This window comes from Bubalus kerabau, chromosome 16 (genome assembly GCF_029407905.1).
Source record: "Bubalus kerabau isolate K-KA32 ecotype Philippines breed swamp buffalo chromosome 16, PCC_UOA_SB_1v2, whole genome shotgun sequence".
Taxonomy (NCBI): domain Eukaryota; kingdom Metazoa; phylum Chordata; class Mammalia; order Artiodactyla; family Bovidae; genus Bubalus; species Bubalus kerabau.
The window spans coordinates 75,453,463-75,475,931 of record NC_073639.1 but is presented as its reverse complement, the minus strand read 5'-3'; the positions used below and the strand labels follow the sequence as shown (position 1 = coordinate 75,475,931).

Here is a 22,469-nt window from a genome sequence, read left to right as displayed (position 1 = left end):
CCTGCCCTGCTCCTAGCCTGTACACCTCGGGATCGCAAGGCCAGTAGTGCCCCTGGAGCCCAAGGAGGATCCGGGGAGGCCGGTCAGCAGAGGCAAAGTTGGACCGGATGGATGGCAGAGAGAAGCTGGGAGACCCCACGGAGGGCTCCCGGAGTGCTGAATCCTGCCTTCCAGAAAGCACTACGGTGACTGGACCCAGAGGCCCTCATTCTCATCCTCCAACACTCCTGCCTCCAAGGGAGCCCCAGCGGGGCCTGTCCGCAGGAAGCCAGCCCCAGGTGACTTCTCCAGGAGACCGCCCCTGAGCCCGGCGCAGAGAGTTCTCACTCCCTGAAGAGCCCACTGCCCACCGCTTCTGCTAACCTGGCGGTCACTGCTCCCTGTGGAAGCCAACAAAGTCTTCATGACACAACAGTGGCCAGCTGGCTTTTGTACCTAGGTGCCAAGGTAATCCAACAGGGAAAATAGTCTTTTCAGTGAACGATACCGGCACCACTGCACCTCCATTACCAGTAAATGAATAATCGAGTTCCCTAGTGGCCCAGTGGTTGGGGCCTGGCCCTTTTCACTGCCATGAGTCCGGGGTTCAACCCCTGGTTGGGGAGCTGAGATCCTGCAAGCTGTGGGGCTCAGCTGAAAACATTGGTGGATGCTAGGAGAAAATCTAGACGACTATGGATTTGGTGACGATTTTTAGATGCCACACGACCCATGAAAGAATCAATGAGCTCAACTTTTTTAAAATTAAAAACGTCTGCTCTGCGGAAGGCACTGTCAAGAAGATGAAAGGGCAAGCCACAGACTGGGAGAAAATATTTGCAAAAGATGCATCTGATTGAAGGCTATTATCCAAAATATACAAAGAAGTCTTAAAGCTCAACAATAAGAAAGCAAACAACTTGATTTTTTAAAATTGACCAAACAGGGGCTTCTCTGGTGGCTCACTGGTAAAAAAAAAAAAAAAAATATGTCAAAGCAGGAGACACAGGTTTGATCCCTGGTCCAGGAAGATTCCACATGCTGCTGAGCACCTAAACCCAGGAGCCACAACTACTGAGCCTGTGCTCCGGGGCGGGGGGACCGCAACTTCTGAGCCCATGCACCGCAGCTACTGACGGCCGCTCGCCCTGGAGCCCAAGCCCTACAACAAGAGAAGCCGCTGTGGTGAGAAGCCTGTGCACCGCAACTCGAGAAAAGCCCATGCCGCGACAAAGACCCAGCACAGCCAAAGATAAATAATTTTTTTAAAAAAGAAAATACTTAAAAAATTGGTCACTTTAAAGGGATACTCACCAAAGAAGATATATACAGATGGAAAATTAGCGTATGAAAAGACGCTCCAGGTGTGAACTCAGGGAAGTGCAAACCTCAGCAACAGAATACCACCCGCACCGTTATTAACAGAACGGCCAAAATCCGGAAGACTGACAAGTGTAAATGTTGGTGAGGGTGTGGAGCAGCGCTCCCTCGCTGCTGATGGGAGTTAGAATGGCACGGCCACTTTAGAAGAGCATTTAGCGGGTTCTTACAAAGCTAAACAGACTCTTGCTCTATGACCCAGCAATCATGCTTCTTGGTATTTACCCAAAGGAGGTAAGAATGTATGTCCACACAATGCGTATAGCTACTTCACTCATAATTTCCAAAAGCAACCAAAAATAAACTGTGGGACATCCGGACAATGGAATTTTACTCAGTGCAAAAAGAAATGAACTTTTAAAAGCTATAAAAAGACAGGAAAGAAACTTAAATGCACATTACTAAGTGAAGGAACCCAATCTGAAAAGGCCGCATAACTGCAGGATTCCAACTATTTGACGTCCTGGAGACCGTTGTAGACTGTAAAAAGATCAGTGATCGACAGGGGGTGCGCAGCGCAGGAAAGGGGTGACCACACAGAGCAGAGAGTGGATGCACATCACCATACACCTGTGTAGACCCACAGCATGTACAGGAGAGAAAATCAGCATGGAAAATATTAGCATGGAAAAGTAGCTAAGGCCGCCGTTGATCCGGTGCTGCAGTGAGGAGGTGGTTCTCGCCCGTGTTGTGTGTGTGTGTGAGTGAGAGAGCGAGTGAGTGAGTGTGTGTGTGGGGGGACTCGGCTTGTTGTTGTCGGTGACTTCCCCCTCCCCTCCACCCCTCCCCTTTCCCCGCCTCCCCTGCAGTGGCCGCTCCCTGGGCCGTAGGAAATGAGCGATAATGATGACATCGAGGTGGAGAGCAACGAAGAGCAACCGAGGTTTCAATCTGCGGCTGACAAACCGGCTCATCATAATGCACTGGAACGAAAACGCAGGGACCACATCAAAGACAGCTTTCACAGTTTGCGGGACTCAGTCCCCTCACTCCAAGGAGAGAAGGCATCCCGGGCCCAAATCCTAGACAAAGCCACAGAGTATATCCAGTATATGCGAAGGAAAAACCACACACACCAGCAAGATATTGATGACCTCAAGTGGCAGAATGCTCTCCTGGAGCAGCAAGTCCGTGCACTGGAGAAGGCGAGGTCGAGTGCCCAACTGCAGACCAACTACCCCTCCTCAGACAGCAGCCTCTACACCAACGCCAAGGGCAACACCATCTCTGCCTTCGATGGGGGCTCGGACTCCAGCTCGGAGTCGGAGCCTGAAGAGCCCCAAAGCAGGAAGAAGCTCCGGTTGGAAGCCAGCTAAGCTCTGCGGGGCAGGCCAGCAATAAAAACTGTCTGTCTCCTCCGTTGTCTTATCCTCCTTTCAGTTCATCTTTAGAACCCTCAGAACCATTTAAGAGACTCTGTTTTTTTTTCCTCTTTCTCTTTTTTTTAAATTTTATTTTTACGTAGAAGCTCTTGGACAACAGCTCTCGTTCTCCTTCCCCATTTCCACTTTTTTTTTTTTTAACGTTTCCCTTCAGGGATTCCCTGTCCCCACCAGGAATTTTTAAACCATAACACCCCAACTTGGCAGCTTTCTCTGTGGAGGACAGACAGCCGGCCAGACCTCTGAGCACATGGTGTCCTGACCACCCACCAGCTCCTCCAGCCCCTCCGGGCACGTGCCCGGGGGACTCCTGCCCCACCCAGGCCTCTCCTTCCGGGCCATCCTCACTTCTGTTTGATAGGCTTTGTGAATCTGTGGACTGCTCTACTTTCAGAAGATGACCAGTTTGGAGTAATCAGAATTATTCCCCCTTCTTTTTAAGGATTTTTTTTCCGCCCCTAAAAGGCTATTTATCCCTCCTATTGAAAGACCAGATCCTTGGAGAAGTTTGTGGTATAAAAGGAAGCGGGGACAGATTTGCAGCACAGAGTCTCGGCCTGTTTCACTCCTGCTTCTCTCAGCTAGCCTTAGGGAGGCCGTGTGGCGCTTGTGTGGCGTGAGGGGACGGCAGCAGTGGAGCGGGAGCCGCCAGGGGATGGTAGGGGTGGGTGGGCCGAGGAGGGGGGATTGGGTGGAGTAGAGGTTTTGTATTGAGGGCCAGTGATGATGTTTTGATATTTATTTCCTGCTACTGAAATTTGAACCTGAGTGAATTGTCCCTATGATGATGTCGGTATTGCAAAGCGACAGATTCATCAAGTAATGATCAAATCTTGCTTTCTTTCCGTGTGTATTTCTAAGAAATAGAGCCAACTGATTTGGTATGTAAATACCAAGAGCGGTTCACCTCGTACTAAACCCGCACCTCAGTGTGGACCCCTCCCCACCCTCGCCCGCCCCTCCCCTTCCGACTGTCCTGGAACCTGTCCCCATTATGTGATCCAGCCCTGGTTCTGGCTGCGGTCAGCAGATCCCAGTGAAGGGTTTTGTGTGTTTAGGCCTCATTTCTTTGTCTTTTTCCTACTCTGTTCCCGGCATTTGCTGATTTCTAGTGTATACTCTGTAGTCTCAGTCCGTGTTTGAGTCCATTCCATGGAAATAAAAAGTATGTTGTACATACTGCTGAAGAATTGTCTTGCAAGTTAAGGCTTTCCCCTTTACTATAAGACTATAAACAAAAACTTATTTTATCCTTAAAAAAAAAAAGTAGCTAAAAATTAGCATGCGAAATGCTGAGAAGAAAACCCCAGTGTAAACCGTGGACTTTGGATAATAATGAGGCGGCAACATAGGGTTGTGCGTTGTGAGAGACATCCGCTCTGGTGGGGAACACTGATGAGAGGGGCTGTGCATGTGTGGGGGCCGGGGGCACACGGGAAATGCCTGCACTTTACTCTCCATTTTGCTGTCGAATTAAAACTGCTCAAAAAAATTTTTTTTTGTTTTAAATAATGGGCAAAAGATTTGAACAGATTCTTCACCAAAGGAGATCTGTGAATGGCGTGCCATTTGTATTGGTACACACAAAGATGCTCAGCGTCGTTACCATCAGGGAAACCCCACAGTTACACCACGAGGTGCCACTACACTCAGTGGGGTGGCGGGACTGAAGAGACTGAAGATGCCAAGTGCTGAGGAGGACTTGGAGCCTCGAGAAGTCTCGTGGACGGCTGGTGGGAATGTAAAACGGTATCATCACTCTGGAAAAGTTTCTTCTACAGGTAAGCATGCATTCGTTATTAAACTCAGCAATTCATTTACCCAAAAGAAATGAAGGCACATGTCTACACAACTTGTGCAGGAATGTTCACAGCAGGTTTATTCATGTGGCCAACAATGAAAAACAGTCCAAATGTCCACAAACAGAGAAATGGGTTACCAAATTATGGTACATCCATACAGTGAGATGCTACTCAGCCACACAAAGGGATATGTACTAATGCACGCAACAACATGCATGAATCTCAAAGCCTTTATCTGGAGCAAGACCAAACACAGACGCATACACATGGCGTGGAATTTTATCAAACTGTCTGAAAAGGAACCTCCAGTGACAGAAGGCAGGTCCGAGGTTGGGGGGGGGGGTACTGATCACAAAGAGGCAGGAGGGATGGGTGAGCGGTCTCCCTGGGTCGTGGTCGTGGTCGTGGTTCGCAGGTACGCACTCCTGTGAACTCATCGGATGTACACTTACTGTGGATTCACTTTATTGTATGTAAATTACACCTCAAACAACTTGATTAAAAAAAAATCAACTCCTCAGAAAATCCTTTCGTGGCCACGCCCCTCTCAAAGGCTTCCCAAGCTGTATTTTCTTCGCCTGTGTTTCTCTGAGTCTGTCATTGCTGGTTTCCTGCCGACAGCCTCCAGACACGGGGCGCCGAGAGGCCCCTGAAACTGTCTCTCTGAGGCTGAGCACCCGGCCTGCACACCGAGGGCTCCGTAGGAGGGGGAGGGCCCAGGGCCGGCCCCGCCGTGCTGGCCGAGCTACAGCTCCGTGGACCGGACGACCTCGGGGCCAGCCCACGCCGGGCCTCGGCTCCTCCCGGGGAAGTTGAGTCTGTGCAGCTCCTCCGATATCTCCACGAAGCTCTTGCCTCTGGTCTCGGGGAGGAAGATGCCCGAGTACACGGCTGCGCAGACGCAGACACAGAGGAACGGCACGTAGATGAAGTGCGACAAGCCCTCCTGGGGGTTGCAAGAGACCCGAGGCCTGCTGTGGCCCACGGAGCCCCCACCGCACGGGAGGCCCCAGTACATGCCCCGTGAGGGCCTCCGCCCTCTTGGCTCAGGTGAGCCCCATCCCCATTCAGGGTCACACTCCCTGGATAGATGGAGCCTCCCCGGGGCAGGGGGTTCTCACACCGACAGGGACAAAACAAAGGCAGGGCGCCTCCCGCTCCCGGGGGGGCAGGGGCAGGCAGGCCTACCATGATGAAAGGGAACACCAGCCCCACCAAGAAGAGCATGGTCCACATGAGCGCCCCATAGACCATGTAGGCAGCAGGCCGGGCCATCTGGTCAAACAGCTCCGTGGCCAGGATCCCAGTCACTCCGGCTGGAAGAGGGAGTAGGGACGGGGGGCTGCCAGTCAGGGCTCCCTGGCCTGCCTACCCCCACCTTGGCCACACACACGCACACACACACCACACCCCCCCCCCACCCCCGACAAGAAAGTGGGCCCCCCCCCAGCCTTCCTCCAGCCACGCCCTCCCAGAAGCCTGTACCAGGCAGGGGTGAGGGTGTCAGGGTTAGGCACACCCACCCATCCTTCACCCAGACACCCCTGGTCCTTCAGCCAGGCCCAGAGGAGGGAGCCCCCAGGGCCCCAACTCACCAGGGCCGATGCCAAAGCTGAGGATGAAGGCGAAGATGCAGGCCATGGCCAGGTAGGGCATCCAGGAGAAGGAGCCCTGAGGGAGGGGCAGGGGGAGGGGTGAAGGGAAAGTGGGCGGGGCCCAGCCTCCCCCACCCCCACCCCCACGCCCTCACCCGCCTTGCCAAAGGGCCCAGCTACCTGGAGGCACAGGGCCACCGTGAAGACGCTCCCCCAGCAGGTCATCAGGCCGTAGCCCCCCGTCAGCAGCACCCGCCGGCCCGCCCTCTCAATCGCCAGGCACTGCGAAGGGAAGGAGCCCTGGCTGACTCACCGCTGCAGCCCCGGTCAAGGTCCCCTAGGCCGCCGGCCCGCAGTGGGCAGGGGCATCATGCAGAAGCTGGGGAGGGCGGTGGGCGCAGCTTGCCACTTCGTGTATTAAGACATTATTAATTTCGCAGAGGGTCGCGGTCACTCAACACCCATTGGGTTTCTCCATCTCAAAATGGCGGTGTGAGCAACTGGCAAATAGTAGGTGCTCAATAAATGCTCGCTCGCTCCCTGCATTTTAACACAGCAACCTGAAGTGGAAGTGCCTTAGCTTGGAGGCCTGTGGTGCCTGGAGCCTTAGCACCCCGAGGGTCTCCACCCCGATAGGCTGCACCCCCAAGGTGAGCACCCCGACGGTCGGCATCCCCAAGGTGAGCACCCCGAGGGTCTGCCGCAGGGCTAGGCGCTGGGGGTCAGCCCCAGCAGACTCACGCTGAGCAGCGTCGCCAGCAGCTCGCAGCCCCCGGTCCCGATGGCCGCGTATTGGATCTTGTCCTGCGGGATCCCTGCCTGGCTGAACACGGCCGACGCGTAGGCGTAAATCTGCGCGGAGAAGGGCCGCTGCGCGCCGGCTCCCATCACGCCCGGCCGCGGCTGCCCGGGCTGCCCGCCTTCCCCGCCCGCTCGCATTCCCCGGCCCCGCGCGGCCGTCTCACCACGTCGTTCCCGCACAGCTCCATGGCTCCGCCCAGCACCACGAGGCTGGCCACCTGCCGCCGCAGCGCGCGCTCCCGGAACAGCTCCCACGGGCGCCGCGCGCGCCCGCCCCGGCAGACGGCGCGCTCCTGCTCCAGCTCGGCCAGCTCCCCGGCCAGGTCCGCGGGGCCCCGCAGCCGCTGCAGCGCTGGGGAGGGGGAGGGGAGGGTAGGGAAAGGATGGGGTAGGGGAGGGACGGGGGAGGAGGAGGGGCAGAGGGCACTGGGCTGAGTCCCCAGCCTCTAGGTGGCCCCCATAGTGAGCTCCCCACACCCCGCTCCGGGTCACTTCACAGCCCCACGGACTAGGAAGGCTTTAAGAACCCTGGTGGTCTGCGGGTGCCTCACACGGGACACAACTGTGGCCGGTTGCCACTGCCGCCCCCGGCTCTCCAGGGGTCCCCGTGCCCAGGCCACCCCTGGGGTTGCGGGATTTGGCAGCTGCTCCCACCAAGTGGGCATGTGTGCGCCGCCCCCTGGCTCTGCCCCCTGACTCACTCAAGGCCGCAGGGTTAGCCCAGCTAGGACGGTCCTAGATCAGCCGATGCCCCGCTGACCTTCGACAGTGACCAAGATGAGCAAAACTGCCAGCAAAAGCAGGCTGGACTGGCTCGTCCCCGCTGACCCTGAAATCAGCAGGGTCGTGCAGCCCAGCCCAAGTGAATGAGTAGAGGAGGCCGCCGTAAAGGATTGCTGTTTTAAGCTGGAGGTTTGGGGATTGTTCCTTGGGCATCCCTACTGTGGCCTTGGCTAGCAGGTGAGCCCACCAGCCTAGCTGGCATTAGGCCCTTGAGCCCTTGCTCGGGGTTTCATCATCTTGCCTGTGGAGGGGCGGCAGGCTGTTTCTTCACACTCCCCTGGGGTTTCCCAGATGGCAGGGGCTGGGTCTGTTCCCGCCCACTGCCCTGCCACTCAGGACAGGCTCCTGATAAAGAGCGTCAAAGGGACGGATGGATCATGAAATTAAGGCGCAGAGAGAGCAACAGCTTTTCCTACGTGAGAAAGGAGGACCCGCGTGCTCTGGCCACATGTGCCCCATGGCCAAGAGTGGTCCGGGGGCCCAAGCCAGAGGCTCACCTGCCCGACAGGCTGCAGGGTCTCCACAGTCAATGAGCAGGTAGCGCGGGCTTTCGGGGAGCAGGGGCAGGGAGGCCAGCTGGAGCACCCCGGGCACCAGGCAGCTGGCCAGCAGCAGGGGCCAGGCCTGCGGGCCACCCAGGAGCTCCCTGGGGAGACAGGAGAGGCTGGGCCAGCGCCACCTGGCCAGAGCCCTGTTCCCTCCCGCGCCCGAGGGCAGTGTCCCCGTTCCCCTGTGCCTCCTCCTAGCCAGCTCTGGGTCGGACACCCAGCTAGGGACTCATGGCAGGGCAGGGCCATGGTCTCCCCTTATCCCTGGCAACTCCTCTCTCCAGGGCTCTCCCCAGGCCACCAGGTTCTGCCCTCGCCTCTCTTTTCTGGGACAAATAGTACATGCTCCCTTTCAAAGCCCAAACCTGCCCCCGTCCTCTGTCTAGACTTGTCCCTGCTGCCTGGTCCTTCGGGGCTGGAAGAGGCTGACAGACAGCACGCTGGCCAGAAGCCCATGGACGGCTTTTAACGCCTTCGTTCAAGGAAGCCGCGTCTGAACCTACTTGGGGGTAGGGGGAAGTTTAGGCTGCCCTTTAACCACTCAGTGTGTGTGTGTGTGGGGGGCGTGTACCTGAGTCCGACCACCTGACCCATCACGAGCCCCAGGGCGGTGAAGATGGCGGAGGTCATGGCCACAGCCCCTCGGAGCTCCTTGGGGCCCTCTCCCCCAGGTACATGGGCTGGACGTTCATGCCTACACCTGGCCGTGCAGGGTGACGGTCAGTGGCGGGGCAGGCTCCCCCGCCCCCGTTGGCGCCCCGGGTTCCCATCCACGGGCCCCGAGTGCTGCTCCCTCAGCCTGAGCGCTGTGGGGCTTCCCCCTGCACCCCTCCCCGCCGTCGGGCAGGCAGGACTCCAGTCCTCCCACAGTACTCCTGGGAGAGAAGCCCTGGTCGCCCTTGGGGAGTGGGAGGGGCGGGAGGGAGCTGGCACCCATCAGCTGTAGGCTGTCCCCCTCCCACCTGCCCCAGGGAGGCATCTGGTGCCCAAGCACCCTGTGGGGCACTGGGACGGGCAGGCACCTCCCCCCCCCCACCGCCCACCCCAGAGGGCGACAGCTGGCTGTGCCGAGGCACCGTTCATCTGCCCCGGGAACACGAAACATGGCTGGAGCACTCCTGCAGGGCTCTTGCAGCCCCTCCCTGCCCTTGGGTCGGGGAAACAGGCCCGTGACAAGGCCCTGCCTCTCTGAGCACTGGCTGGGGGAGCTGAGAGGAGCAGGGTTGCGCTGATGGCCAGAAATTCTCAGAGGTACCCTCGCTCTTCCTGCAGACACTGAGGGAGGGGTTCCTTCTGTGCCAGGAACTTGGGGCACAAAGGCACCGTCTGACCTGGCCCCTCTGTCCCTGAGGTCCCTGAGTGTGGGCTGTTGTTAGTGACTCGCTTTGTGGCAAAGCTGATGGTGTGTGACTCCTGAGATCAGGCCATAAGCCTCCCGGGACTCAGTCCTCACGGGCCCACACACAGGTGCGCGCGCGTGCGCGCACACACACACACACACAGGCGCGCACACCACACACACATACACGGGCTCTCTGTCACCCATCACTTCCCCTGGAGGAAGCCAGCCGCTGTGCTGCGGGGACACTCAGCAGCCCTGCTGGGAGACCCGCGCAGGCTGGGAGCGCAGCCCCCGGGAAACAGCACACAGGGGGACAGCATCTCAGCCGCAGGCCCAGCAGCCACTGCCGAACCTCAGCTCACCGCAGCCCCGCCTGACACGTCACAGCTTCTGGAGCGGCCCCAGGCCGGGACCCTCCAGCAAAGACACTCTGGGCTCCTCAGCCCTGGAGACCGTAAGTGAATCAGCTGTAAGTGAATCAGCTGCTGGCTTTAAGCCATTGCACTGTGCAGCGCTTTCTGTCACAGGAACAGACGCCTAGTAAAGACGTTGGCGCCAGCTGCATACACAGTAGGGCGTCAAGGGGACTGAAGATGGCGCCCCTAAAAGCCCAGGTGGACACGCTCAAGATTCTGCTCCACCCCCCACCCCTGCAGGAGCCCCAGGTCCCTGGCAGGCTCCTCGGCTTCTGTAGGGATGACCAGAGGTCTCCTCTTACATGCCTCTCCACTTGGACCGCCAGGAAGCTCCCGGCTTAGCCTTCTGGGGATGTCTGTCCTCCCAGCCCTGCAGAGTGTTTCCATTTTTTCTAGATCCACTTCAACTGTCTAGTTATATGAGCCTTTTAAGATAAATCATGACTAAGTCAAGCACGCCTGGAAAAGAGATCAATGAGTGAAAGGAATAAGGAGCAACGGGAAGGAAAGGGGACCCCCAGGCCCACTCCGTACCTGCACTGATGCCCACGAGCAGTCTTCCCAGCATGATCATCTCGAAGGAGCCTGCTCTGCGGCTGAAGCCAAACAGTGCTGCGGCAGCCAGCATGAAGACGTTGTTCACCAGCAGGGACTTCTTCCTTGGGGAAGTGGAACACAGGCGAGGCAGGCTCAGGTTCAGTGCCAAGGATGACCCCCCCCACCCAGGGACCCTTCCCTGCATCCACAGCCAGCCCTGATCATGCCCCTGTGTGTGTGTGTGTGTGTGTGTGTGTGGAGTGTGAGTTGCCTGCACAGAAGTGACGCCGGCCACTGCAGCTGGGGTTGCCCATGGGATGCCCCCAGGGGCCAACCCCCACCCCCAGCCCCAGTGGGTGCCTGCTAAGTTGCTTCAGTCGAGTCTGACTCTTTGCAACCCCGTGGATTGTGGCCCGCCAGGCCCCTCTGTCCATGGGATTCTTTAGGCAAGAGTTCTGGAGTGGGTTGCCATGCCCTCCTCCAGGGCATCTTCCTGACCCAGGGATTGAACCCTAGTCTTCCGCGCTGCAGGCAGATTCTTCCATCTGAGCCACCAGGGAAGCCCCACGTCTCCAGTATACCCCCAGATTACTGTCCTTTCTGCCTCCACCACAGCTTGAATGGACAGAACTCATATTTTATGGGTTTATCCCTACAGACTGAGCACCGTTCTCCTCAGAGTCCTTTGTAAAGCCAAGTGCCTAATACCTGATTCCTCAGACCCAGTGAAACCCTGGCAAGGAAAGGAAGGGAAGCCAGGTAACCTCGCATGTCCTCCATTCATTACAGTCACTGCCCAGAACAGGACATCTGGACGGCCCCTGCCCAGCTGGTTCAGCAGGACAGACTGCCGAACTGGGCAGGGGGCGCTGGGCATGGCGGCAGCTCCTCCGATAGGAGGCGTCAGCTCTGGGATCCTGACACTGCGCTCGGAGGCGCCATCCTGAGGTCACCAGGAGAGCTGGCAGGAGATCCTGCAGCTCAGGTCCTGATGGGGAAACGGGCCAGAGGCGGCTTGTAATTCAAAAAAAAAGAAAAGGATGGGAAAATCTCTTCTTTCCAGTTTGGAGGCAGCCCGTTCCACGGTGAGTGTCGTGACCTGACACCTACCCCGGGTGATCTGCAAACCTGGTCCTGTGAGGGGAGTGTTTTCTACTGGGTCCAGACCAACTGCCAGATGCTCTGCCCTTTGACCCTTTAGACCGGGAAGAGTGTAGTGCTGAGAGTGCCTCCAGAGAATCAGAATGCAAGACCTTGGACTTTGGAGCAAAGCCACAACTTCAGTGAATTGTCTTCTGCTGCTGCTAAGTCGCTTCAGTCGTGTCTGACTCTGTGTGACCCCATAGACGGCAGCCCACTAGGCTCCCCCGTCCCTGGGATTCTCCAGGCAAGAACACTGGAGTGGGTTGCCACTTCCTTGTGCAATGCGTGAAAGTGAAAAATGAAGGGAAGTCGCTCAGTCGTGTCCGACTCTTCGAGACCCCATGGACTGCAGCCCAGCAGGCTCCTCCGTCCATGGGACTTTCCAGGCAAGAGCATTATCTTCTTAACCTGAAATAACTCCTGACTGGTCGCCTTGCCCTGGTAGCGGAGAAACATCAGACTGGGGGGTCTGGCTGTTGTTTTAGCCAGCTGAGTCCTGGTTTTCTGTTGCTTGCAGCTGATGCTTCTGTTAAATACACGCCGTCTCGTGCACTTCTGCTTCTGACAGTGGAGGTTACCTCAGTAACGGCGGACGAGAGCCCACGGCGCCCGGCGTCATCTCAGGAGCCTTGTGATGCAGGAGCTGGTGACCTCAGAGGGTAGAGCCTGCTAAAGGACCCAGGCCTGCAGGACTGTGGCACCCACTCAGCGCAAAGACTGGGGTCACCCCGGTGGGCAAAGAGCTGCAGCCCCCGGAAGCACTGACCCGATACCGGACTGGGAGACCGGAGCATGGACGTCAGCGAGGCGGGCGACAGCGTGAGCGGCTCCAAGACCCCGGAGCAGACCCCTCCCTTATTTCCAAGGCTCGGGGTCCTGTGCTCTAAACTAAACTCACCCGCTAGCTTCCTTTCCCTTGATTAGTCTGTCTGTTCTCTTTCTTCGTCTCTCTTCCCATGAGAGGTCTCGAGGGCAGTTAAGTTTACCGTCAGCGTGTAGACGGCGGGATATTGAGAGGGCCGCAGGGCTGGCACGCTGGCTGCCTCGTGGAAACCCCGCGTGCGGGCAGCTCAGCTCGGTTGTGTCAGTGCTGGTGGCCGTGGCGAGGCAGTGCCCTGGGCGGGCTCAGGAAGGGCGGGACTGGGCACCGTGAGGCGGCACACGTGGGGAGCCGAAGATACAGGAGAACGGTGCTGACGGGTGCTGGGCGGCCGGCCAAGGAGGGGATGGTGGGAGCCTGGCCTGCCTTCTCTCCCGCCGTCTCGGCCAGTAACAGGCTGTCTCCCAGGACTCTGAGCCCGAGTGCAGACGCTGCAGTCGCAGCGCGGCCGGAGCTGATGCGCTCAAGGTGACGCCCGCCCCAACCCCTCCAGGAGAGCCCGGAGCTGATGCGCTCAAGGTGACGCCCGCCCCAACCCCTCCAGGAGAGCCCGGAGCTGATGCGCTCAAGGTGACGCCCGCCCCAACCCCTCCAGGAGAGCCCGGAGCTGATGCACTCAAGGTGATGCCTGCCCCCAACCCCTCCAGGAGAGCCCGGAGCTGATGCACTCAAGGTGACGCCCGCCCCAACCCCTCCAGGAGAGCCCAGGCTGCAGGCCCGCCCTCCCCAGGCCAGGCTTTAGAGCACCTCCTTCCGTCCGGTGAGCTGCCTCAGGACCCTCCGTGCTCTCACAGCGTTCCATTCCTCAGTCAGAGTCTGTCTCCTGCTTTCGACCCAAGAACTGCCTCAGGTGGCTGCCTCAGGTGGCTACAAAGGGGGCCTCGGGGAGAAAGCACCTGTTCATGGTCACGTCTAGTCAAACCCATGGTCTTTCCATGAGTCATGTGTGGACGTGAGAGTTGGACCATGGGGAAGGCTGGGCGCCGAGGAATCGATGCTTTTGAACTGTGGTGTTGGAGAAGACTCAGTCTTCAGAGTCTCTTGGACTGCAAGGAGATCCAACCAGTCCATCCTAAAGGAGATCAGTCCTGGGTGTTCTTTGGAAGGACTGATGCTGAAGCCGAAACTCCAATACTTTGGCCACCTGATGCAAAGAGTTGACTCATTGGGAAAGACCCTGATGCTGGGAAAAGTTGAAGGTGAGAGGAGAAGGGGCAACAGAGGATGAGATGGTTGGACGGCATCACTGACTCGATGGACGTGAGTTTGCACAAATGCCGGGAGTTGGTGATGGGCAGGGAGGCCTGGACACTGCTGAGCGCCGCGCTGCGTGGCGCTGTGTGGCGCTGCGTTCCGCTGTCAGACGTGGGTCCTCTCTCCCTCCCAGCACAGACTCTTCCCTCTACCACATCCCTGGGAAATGTGGGCTTCTTGGTGATGCGGCAGGCAGAGCCAGGGGCCAGTGCAGAGCTAACCCGGGCCTCGGCCTGCCGGGTGACCTGCCCCCACCCCTCAGCCCATGGACCGGGGTGCCCCTTGTTGAGAGGCACTTGGGGGTCCATAGGAAGCACTCACCTTCCCAGCGTGACAGCCAGGGGCCCAGCAAGCAGCGCTCCCAGGAGGCCCCCGAGGGGATACAGGGACACGATGAGGGACCACACGAGCAGGACCAGGTGGTCGGGCAGCGGCTGGCCGGTTCGCGTCCGCCACGTCTCATTGGTGAATTCCTGAATGTACTGTGGATACAGATGCTGGTCAGCACCCCCACCACTCCGGGGTGGGGGCTCCCCACAACAGGCCTTCTTCCCCAGGCCCTGCCTCTGCAGGGCAGGCAAGCCTCCGCAGCCAGCCTGCCCGTTGTTGGGGGGACGGAGCTCCCGGGTGCGCGGCGCCATGCCGTCTTTGTCGCAGTGTGCCATCCTGGAGCTCAGAGCCGGCCAGTGTCTATGTGGCCCCTCCGAGCCCAGGATCAGCCCCATCTCTCCCCCAATCCCACCTGGCCCACATCAGCGGGCTCCCCCACGGGCCAGCTTTCTGATCGACTTGGCCGTCGGCGAGCATCAGCAGGGTATCAGAGGAGGCCAGAGGGGCGTTTGTCCCCCGGGCTCCATTCCTGGATGGGAAGTGAGTCCGCTGACAGCTGCCCTCTTGCACCCTAACCCTAACCCCAAAGGGATGGGAGGGCCCCAGTTCCGTCCTGGGACCTTTTTTCCTGCAGCCCCAGCTGTGTGACAGGACACGTGACCTTCTCAGTCAGGTGGGTTAGAGGCGGCTTCTATCACTGGGGCTGAGAGATGCCGCCTTTCCACGGGCACTCGCTGAGTATGGGCACAGGTCTGGCGAGCTTGCTGGGGACTCAGAGACAACAGGACCCTGAGAGGGGACCAGCAGGAGGCTGAGTCCAGCTGGGAGCTTGCTGAAGGAAGGCTTCAGGCAGGTGATGGCATCTGGGTGGCTCTTGAGGGGCTTCTGCAGGAGAGGCAGGGAGGGCTTGGCCCACAGGGGTGGGGGGGGCGTCTAACTGCTCTGGGCACAGAGTTGCGGGAATCAAGGCGGGAGACAGGTGGACAAGTTCGGACCCCAGGAAGCCTTGGACTTCAGGTAGATGTGTGTGTGTGTGTGTGTGTGTGTGTGTGTGTGTATTAGTTTCTCAGTCATGTCTGACTCTTTGAGACCACATGGACTGTAGCCCGCCAGGCTCCTCTGTCCATGGAATTCTCCAGCTAAGAAGACTGGAGTGTGTTGGCATTCCCCTCTCCGGGAGATCTTCCTGACTCAGGGATTGAACCTGGGTCTCCCATAGTGCAGACAGATTCTTTATCATCTGAACCCCCAGGGAAGCCCTCAGGTAGATGAGTCTGTCCTTACTCTTACGGGCACTGGGAGTCACAGAAGGTTTCTGAACAGGGCAGTGGTTTGATCAGACTTGAGAGGACCTACATGGGGAGAGGCTGAAGGCAGGGAGGCCAGTGGGGAGGTGGGGCGAGCGATCCAGGCAGGAAAGATGGGTCTGAACTAGGATCATGGCAGAGACCCAAGGAAAAATGGCTGGAAGCCAGAGATAGTCAGGAAGGACTTGGTGTTTTTCCAGGAGGGAGGGCAGAGTCAGGATGGACCTCCTCCCTGCGCGGACAGGGGGAGTTATCTGCTGACATCAGAGACACGGGAGCACATGTGAGTTTCAGGGGAGAGTGCAGAGCTGGATTTGAACTCGCAGGGCCTGGGGAATAGCCCAGTGGAGGTGGAGGAGTGGGAGGAAGCTCCACCAAGCGGATGGCGGCCTGAAGATGCGACATGGGCCGCTGTTGACACTGGGGTGGTGATAGTGGGCACGCAGGGTACGTACCAAGGTCGGGGCATTGATAATGGAGAGGTTGTAGCCGAACTGGAAAGTTCCACCAATACCAGCCGCACAGATGGTCAGGAGCAGGACCCTGCCCTGAGCCTGAGGAGAAAGGAGAGGACCCAGTGGCTGATGGCAGCCCCCCACCTCCCTCCGCGGGGCTGCAGCCCACCAGTCCCAGCATGGCGATCTGTCTGAAGCTGGCCGTGGTGATGTCCCTGCTTTGCAGATGAAGAAACAGAGGCAGAGAAAAGTTGCCTCGGTCACACAGCATGGAGCAGGTAGCAGAAGTGACCCCCGCCTTCTGTTCTGAGCCCGGGATCCCACTGCCCCTCGGCCCTGACAGCATTTTCCTGAGATGGACAGCCATTCCCGGTCCCCTACGCCTACCCTTGCCCAGCTGCCCCCTGGGCACGCCTGCTGTGGCTCAGGGGACAACACCCTGAGCTGGGGCCCCAGGGGAGTGAAGCTTCTCCACAGACTGGCCGCGCACCCTCCTCTGTTAAGAGAAGGGGCCACGTGGACCTACATGTGTGGGGACCTGGAGGCACCTTGAGCCGCAGAGAGCAGCCGGAGGCCCGCTGATGCTGGTGGCGACCTCCAGGCTGGGAGCAGCCGGCGCGCACACAGCTGGTACAACAAGAGGGCATCTTCTCGTCCTGGAGCGGCACCCCTAGACAGGCGGGCGACTCCCCAAGGCACCCCCAGGAGGCTCAGAGCCCTGATGCCCCGTCGTTAGGTTGGTAAGTTTTCCTAGGGATTCACCATCTATTTAGAGTTTGCCTCTTATATATATATTTTTTTTTAAGATTTTTTTTACACTTTTTAAAATTTATTTTTAATTGGAGAACAATTACCTTACAATGTTGTGTTGGTTTCTGCTGTACAACAGTGGGAATCAGCTCTAAGTATACCTATATCCCCTCCCTCTTGAGTCTCCCTCCCACCCCCCACTTAAAGATTTTTTTGGTGTGGGTCATTTCTTTAAAGTATTTATTAAATTTGTTACAACATTGCTTCTGTTTTATGTTTTGGGTTTTTTTTTTTTTTTTTTCCCGGCTGAGAGGCATGTGGATCTTAGCTCCCAGGACCAGGGATCAAACCAGCACCTCCTGTGTTGGAAGGCGAAGTCTTAACCACTGGGCCACCAGGGACGTCCCCGTCTTGTCATTTTTGATTACAAAAGAGTATGTTCATTAAGGGGCTTCCCTGCTGGTGCAGCGGTAAAGAATCCGCATGTACTGCAGGAGATGCAGGAGACCTGGGTTCGATCCCTGGGTCAGGAAAATTCCCGGGAGGAGGGCATGGCAACCCACTCCAGTATTCTTGCCTGGAGAATCCCATGGACAGAGGAGCCTGGTGAGCCACAGTCCGTGGGGTTGCACAGAGTCGGATACGACTGAAGCAACTTAGCATGCATACATGCACACACATGCTCATTAAATCTTTTGAAAGCTCAGTACACACTGAAGGTTCTCCACTCTGCCAGAGAGCAGTGACCTGCTTCCCTCAGATGTTTGACGAGACACTCACAAAGCGGTTAACTGTACAAAAATTGGATTGTGGATCTTTTCCCAATAACTCTATACTACCTTTCATGTTCTGGAAAATTGTCCCCCAGCTATAAAGTACGATGTCATATTTATTACTTTTTTAATATTTAAATACAAGTTTCATGGCAGAAGGATGTTTGGCTCAGGACTTTGAAAAATTTCCAGAACCTGAAGGCTACTTACTCATTCATCTGTGGAATACCGAGTGCCTGACCCAGCCAGGAACTGAGCTGGGGGGCAGATACGAGGGGCGGGTAGGGGCGATGGAGGGGTGGACACAGACCTGCTTCCACCGGATGGTGAGAAACTGCGCTGGGGTGGGGAGGTGGGGGAATAGGCTCCCAGGGCAGGACCCTGCCGAGGATGTTGCCACCAGTCTGCGGGCAGCTCTGTGCCGGGCACCGTGGCCGGCCGCCAAGTTCCTATAAGGCTAAGTGACTTCCTCCCAAGCAGGAAGCCACAGAGGGAAGCCAGGTGGGAACCCGGGAGTCCGATCCCGCTGGAGTCACGAGAAAGCTCCCTAATGGGCTGCCTGCCGGTGAGAGTCCCACTGGGTGCGCAGATCCGCAGGAAGCGGCAAGTCACCTGGTGAGAACTGAGCCCATGTGGCAGGGAGGAGGCTGGCAGGTCGCCAAGGCAGCATAAATTACTTAATTCCCTGAGACCGTGCATGGAGACCACCTAGGCCTGCTGCAACGTCATGAAAGCCTTCAAACATTAGCTATGGTAGGGAGGAGTCATTCAGTGAGTAAAGATGGCTTGCCTTCCCATTCTGGGCAATAAATCTACGGTTCTAGGTGCTGGGGATACAGCAGTGAACCAAAGAGACGAAATCCGGGATCTCAGGAACTTTCCTTCCAGCGGGGGAGTGACAGGCAGTAACAAATGAACAAGGAGAACACGTAGAGTGTCAGCGGGTGCAGACACTCAGAGACAGAAAGGGGAAGGGGAGGGGCCGGGGTCTGGGGTGTGGTCAGGGAAGGCGCCCGGAGTTGAGGGGGGCACCCGCATGAAGACCAAGGAGATGAGGGGAGGCGCCGTGCAGGGGTCTGAAAGGACTCCGCGGGGGGTTGGCCCTGGCGGGGAGCCCCCCAGGGATGGGGTGGTGGGCGTTGTGGACCTGCGCTTCCGGATGCCTGGCTCCCTGGGTGAAACAGGAGGTGAATGGAGACGGAGTTTAGGGGGAGCGTGGAGGAGACGAAGGTGGGAAACAGGCCCCGGACAGGAAGAGGGGCGGGTGCAGTGGCCAGGGGCTGCTGAGTCTGGGGGCGCTGTCCGGCCCGCACGAGAACCTAAGTGATGCTGGTGGGGGACAGGTCCAGCACCCTGCGCCCCAGCCAGACCTTCGCCCGAAGCGGACCCGAGGGGAAGGCGAGACGCATGTGCGGTGGGCGCTTGCGAAGGCTGGAGCAAGACGCACCTTAACGCGCGCGCAGGCGCACAGGGAGTGAGGGGGGTGGGGGGGCCCGCGAGCTGGTCTCCAGGATCCGAGGCTATACTGGGGATGAGGCGGCTCGCGCGCATCCTCCATCCCCCCGTTTCTGCAGCTCCGAAGACCAGCCCGGGCCCACCTCTGCAGACCGGAAGGGAGCTCCGATCCGGGGACTTCTCGCCCAACAAACAGCCTGCCTCCGCCCCCCGCAGGTCTTGGCGGGCGGCTCTGATCAACGAGCTTGGACTCGCCCGAAATCCCGGCCCTGGTTCCCCGTGCATCGCTCCTCTGCGGCCTTCGGACCGACTTTCTGCCGGTCCTTGCCGCGCCCTTCTTTGGATCTCCGCCGCCGCCCCTTCCGGCCCCTCTTCGGGGCCGCCTCTCACCTCCATCTGGCGCCCCCGCCCTCTGTCGGGTTCTGGGAGACCCCTGTCTCCGGGAGGGCCCCGTCCCCGGGCACTCTGAGGCCGAGCCCTTGATTCTGCGCGGACATCCCCACGCTCCTCCAGCCCAGGTGTCTCCGCCCTTCCCCCGGAGGAGGGGCAGGATTCGGCGGGATGAAAGGCCGACCCACCAGTCTCCGGAGCGCTCTCATCTGTCCGTCTCCCGCAGAGCCGCGGAGTAGGAACCCGGATGGGAGAGCGGGTCTCGGGTTGCAGCCCAAGCATACATAGTGTGCGAGGCCGCGCTGGCCCCGGAAACAAGATGAGTCCAGTCCAGCGGACTTTGTGAGGTGAGCAACTAGCGGGTCCGCTGGGCCGGATTAATCTTTCATTTCTTAGGGCGTCTCAGGTCCTGCGTGAATCCAGGAGGTCGATTAAGGTCAAATCGAAACCAGACCTGCCAAAGATGCTATTTGTGGTCATGGAAATATAGACCTGAAAGTCACCCTAGGAAGTCATCTGAGCGACGACGGCGACAGGACACAGACCGCAAGTGACAATGCAGCATTCCTCTTGCTCCTGCTTGGGTTTTATTTTCGTTGCTCTGAACGTTTGGAGCGTCATGTATTTTTAAGGAAAAATACGCAAGATAAAATATTAGCAGTTGCTACGTGCTCGCCTTTCTGCATCTCTCGGGATGACCCACTGCTCTAGCAGCACCCCCTCCTCCCCCATGCCGCCTGGACACCTTGCTGGAGTCAGCTCCCCCCCCCCTCCCCCCTCAGTGCGTGGGCTCCCCAGACACTAATTATTATCCTTGAGCAAGGAAGCTTGAGGTTTCTCTTCGGCAAACATTAACCGGGAGTTTAACCTTCAGCATGTGCAAGTCAAGGTTGTGAGTGTTTGATGACGAATCCTCTCAACACCCCACACGGGGTGGCTTCAGCCTCCCTTGCGGAGGAGTCCCTGAGACGCCACAAGGTGGAGCTCGCACCCTGTGCCCCGCGGTCGTGCTGGGAAGTCCGGGCTGGGCTGTCAGATCTCAAGCGCGGCGCCGCGGACCCTGCGCGACGGGGCCTCCAAACCACGCCCGAGTCGGGGGAGCGTGGACAGCCGCCTCCCCCGCGGGCCTTCCCGCGTGGAGTCCTACCCAGTCTAGGTTTCACGGGTGGGAAGGCGGAGAAGGCAGCAGGGGAGGAGGGGCGGCCTGCCCACGGCTACAGTGCTCAGGACCTCCGCGCCCGCGGCCAGCGTGGGTGGTGGCGCCCCTTCCCAGCCCTGGGAGCCAGGCCCGCGCTCGCTCCTACACGCCGGAACCTCTTATTCTGCATTTTGGGAAACTGAGACCCAGAGCGGCGGGGAGGGCGGAGGCTGGGGAGGCCCGCGCCCAGCATTCAACCGGAGGCGGGAGCAGCAACGCTCGCACCGCTGGCGATCGATACCGCAAAGCCGCCTGGAGGGCTCCACCGGGTCCGCGCCCCCAAAAGCCGCTGGCTACTCCTAGACCCGCAGAAGCGGCGGGGCCGCCTGGTCGACCGGAGCCCGCCCCCAGATGAGGCCTCCATCACTACCCGGGCTCGAGGCCCTCCACAGAGATGCGGCCTCCAGACCCGCGGGTGACCCGTCCAGCCCGCCCCGGGCGCTAGCTCCCAGGGACCCGCCCGCGCGGGACCTACCGGGGCTCCGCGGGCGGAGACAAAGAGGCTTGAGCCGGCGTCCCGCCAGGCGCAGGCCCCTCCAGCAGGAGCTGCCTCCGCAGCTCCTGGCCGAGTTTGGGCATCCCCGGTTCCGCGATCCCCTGGTGATTTCGCTTCCTCTGTCCTGCGCGCCCAGACCGCGCCCAGTCCTTGAGCCAGGGCCTTGGAGGGGGCGTGGGAGGTCTGCTATCCAGCCCACCCTGCCTCTGCCTTGCTGCGCGCCTTCCCTCTCTGATCCATGAGGTCGTGGGACAGGAGTCTGGGCAGAGGCCTAAGGCCTGGAACCAGGGCCCAGGCTGGACCCCAGAGGCCCCAGTCTGTCCTTCAGCCCGTCAGCTGGGTGCCCATCTTGGGGTGGAGTGGTGGCTGGGCCCCTACTGCCCCTGACCACCGGTGGGCCGAATGCCTTTGACCTGACTGCCCCCTCTCTGACCTCAGTGTCCTTCCCGGTCAGCGGTGCCTTCCCTAAAGGGCTCAGGAGCTTTTCCGGGCTGCTCGAAGGCTCCTCCTCCTTGTAGCCTTCCCACTTGGGCTGGCATCTCTACTCCACACCAGGAGCCTCCAGAGTGGGCACTGGGCGGAGCTCAGAGGCCAGCTGACCTTGGCCACCAGGCTGCCAAGGTGGGCAGTGAGCTACCACCAAGCTCAGCAGGCCGGCGATGGGCCTGGTTATGGTGGATCCCGACGGAGCCCCTGCAATCCCAGCACTTACTTCCCGTCTCCCAGCCTCTGTCTGCTCACCTGTGAAATGGGGACATCATAATAACCGACCCGCCCCCTGCACAGGCGCTGCATCCTCAGGCCCCGCGTGTATCTACTGACTGCCTGCACCCAGCGTCCTGAGGGCAGGTACCCCGCCCTCTCTTTATCTCCAGACACACCTGGCCCACCTGTGGACCTGGCCGGCCAGAGGCAGACCCTACCCCAAGACCCAGCTCCGCCCTCCTCCCCGCCCCTCCCCTCTGAGCTGGCGTCCACTCCAGTTCTGGGACACATTTCCAACTTAGCTCAGAAGAAAGAAAGAAAGAAAACCACAAGCAACCCCCGGGTGAGCAGCCCTCCCGACCACCCTCTGATATTCGAGGACTGAGCAGTGGAGCCAAGTGCAATTGTGGACCAGAGATTTAAAGCCGTTTTAATTAGAAGGAAAGAATGTCCTTGTGGCTGGCTGTTCTAAAAATACAGCTGTGCCCACATCTGGAGGCAAGGGTCGGGGTGGGGTTGTGGGGCGGTGGGGATGGCAGTCTGTAGCGCTGACACCCGCATTCCTTGCTGGGGGAGGCCCCCTCCCAGCAGGGCTTGTGGAGCGGGGGAGGGGGAGAACACCAAAGCAGCCAGTCCCCTGTGGCCAGGCCACCTGGGCAGGTCTGGGACGGAGCTGAACAGGGAGCCCACCCCTTCCTGGGCCCATCCGCCCCCAGTGCCTTCCCCACACCCCAGCCTGTTTCCCCGGGGGCCTGGTTAACTGGGGCT

At 59.0% G+C, this 22,469-nt stretch overlaps 2 protein-coding genes across 2 annotated transcripts; one reads left to right on the top strand and one right to left on the bottom strand.

Moving 5' to 3' along the window:
- Window positions 1–2,067: 2,067 nt before the first annotated feature.
- Window positions 2,068–2,757, top strand: LOC129629595 (protein max-like). Its single transcript, XM_055549681.1, has one exon. The coding sequence runs from the start codon at window positions 2,193–2,195 to the stop codon at window positions 2,673–2,675; it is 483 nt and encodes a 160-aa protein (XP_055405656.1). The 5' UTR covers window positions 2,068–2,192; the 3' UTR covers window positions 2,676–2,757.
- A 1,884-nt stretch (window positions 2,758–4,641) lies between these two features.
- SLC2A11 (solute carrier family 2 member 11) lies at window positions 4,642–19,511 on the bottom strand. Its single transcript, XM_055550141.1, is given in 13 exon segments — window positions 4,642–5,489; window positions 5,732–5,859; window positions 6,139–6,214; window positions 6,319–6,420; window positions 6,880–6,990; window positions 7,104–7,291; window positions 8,220–8,368; window positions 8,842–8,932; window positions 8,935–8,970; window positions 10,563–10,687; window positions 14,164–14,324; window positions 15,935–16,033; window positions 19,491–19,511. Coding segments are annotated over 13 exon segments (1,488 nt in total). The 3' UTR covers window positions 4,642–5,288.
- Between the last annotated feature and the right edge of the window lie 2,958 nt (window positions 19,512–22,469).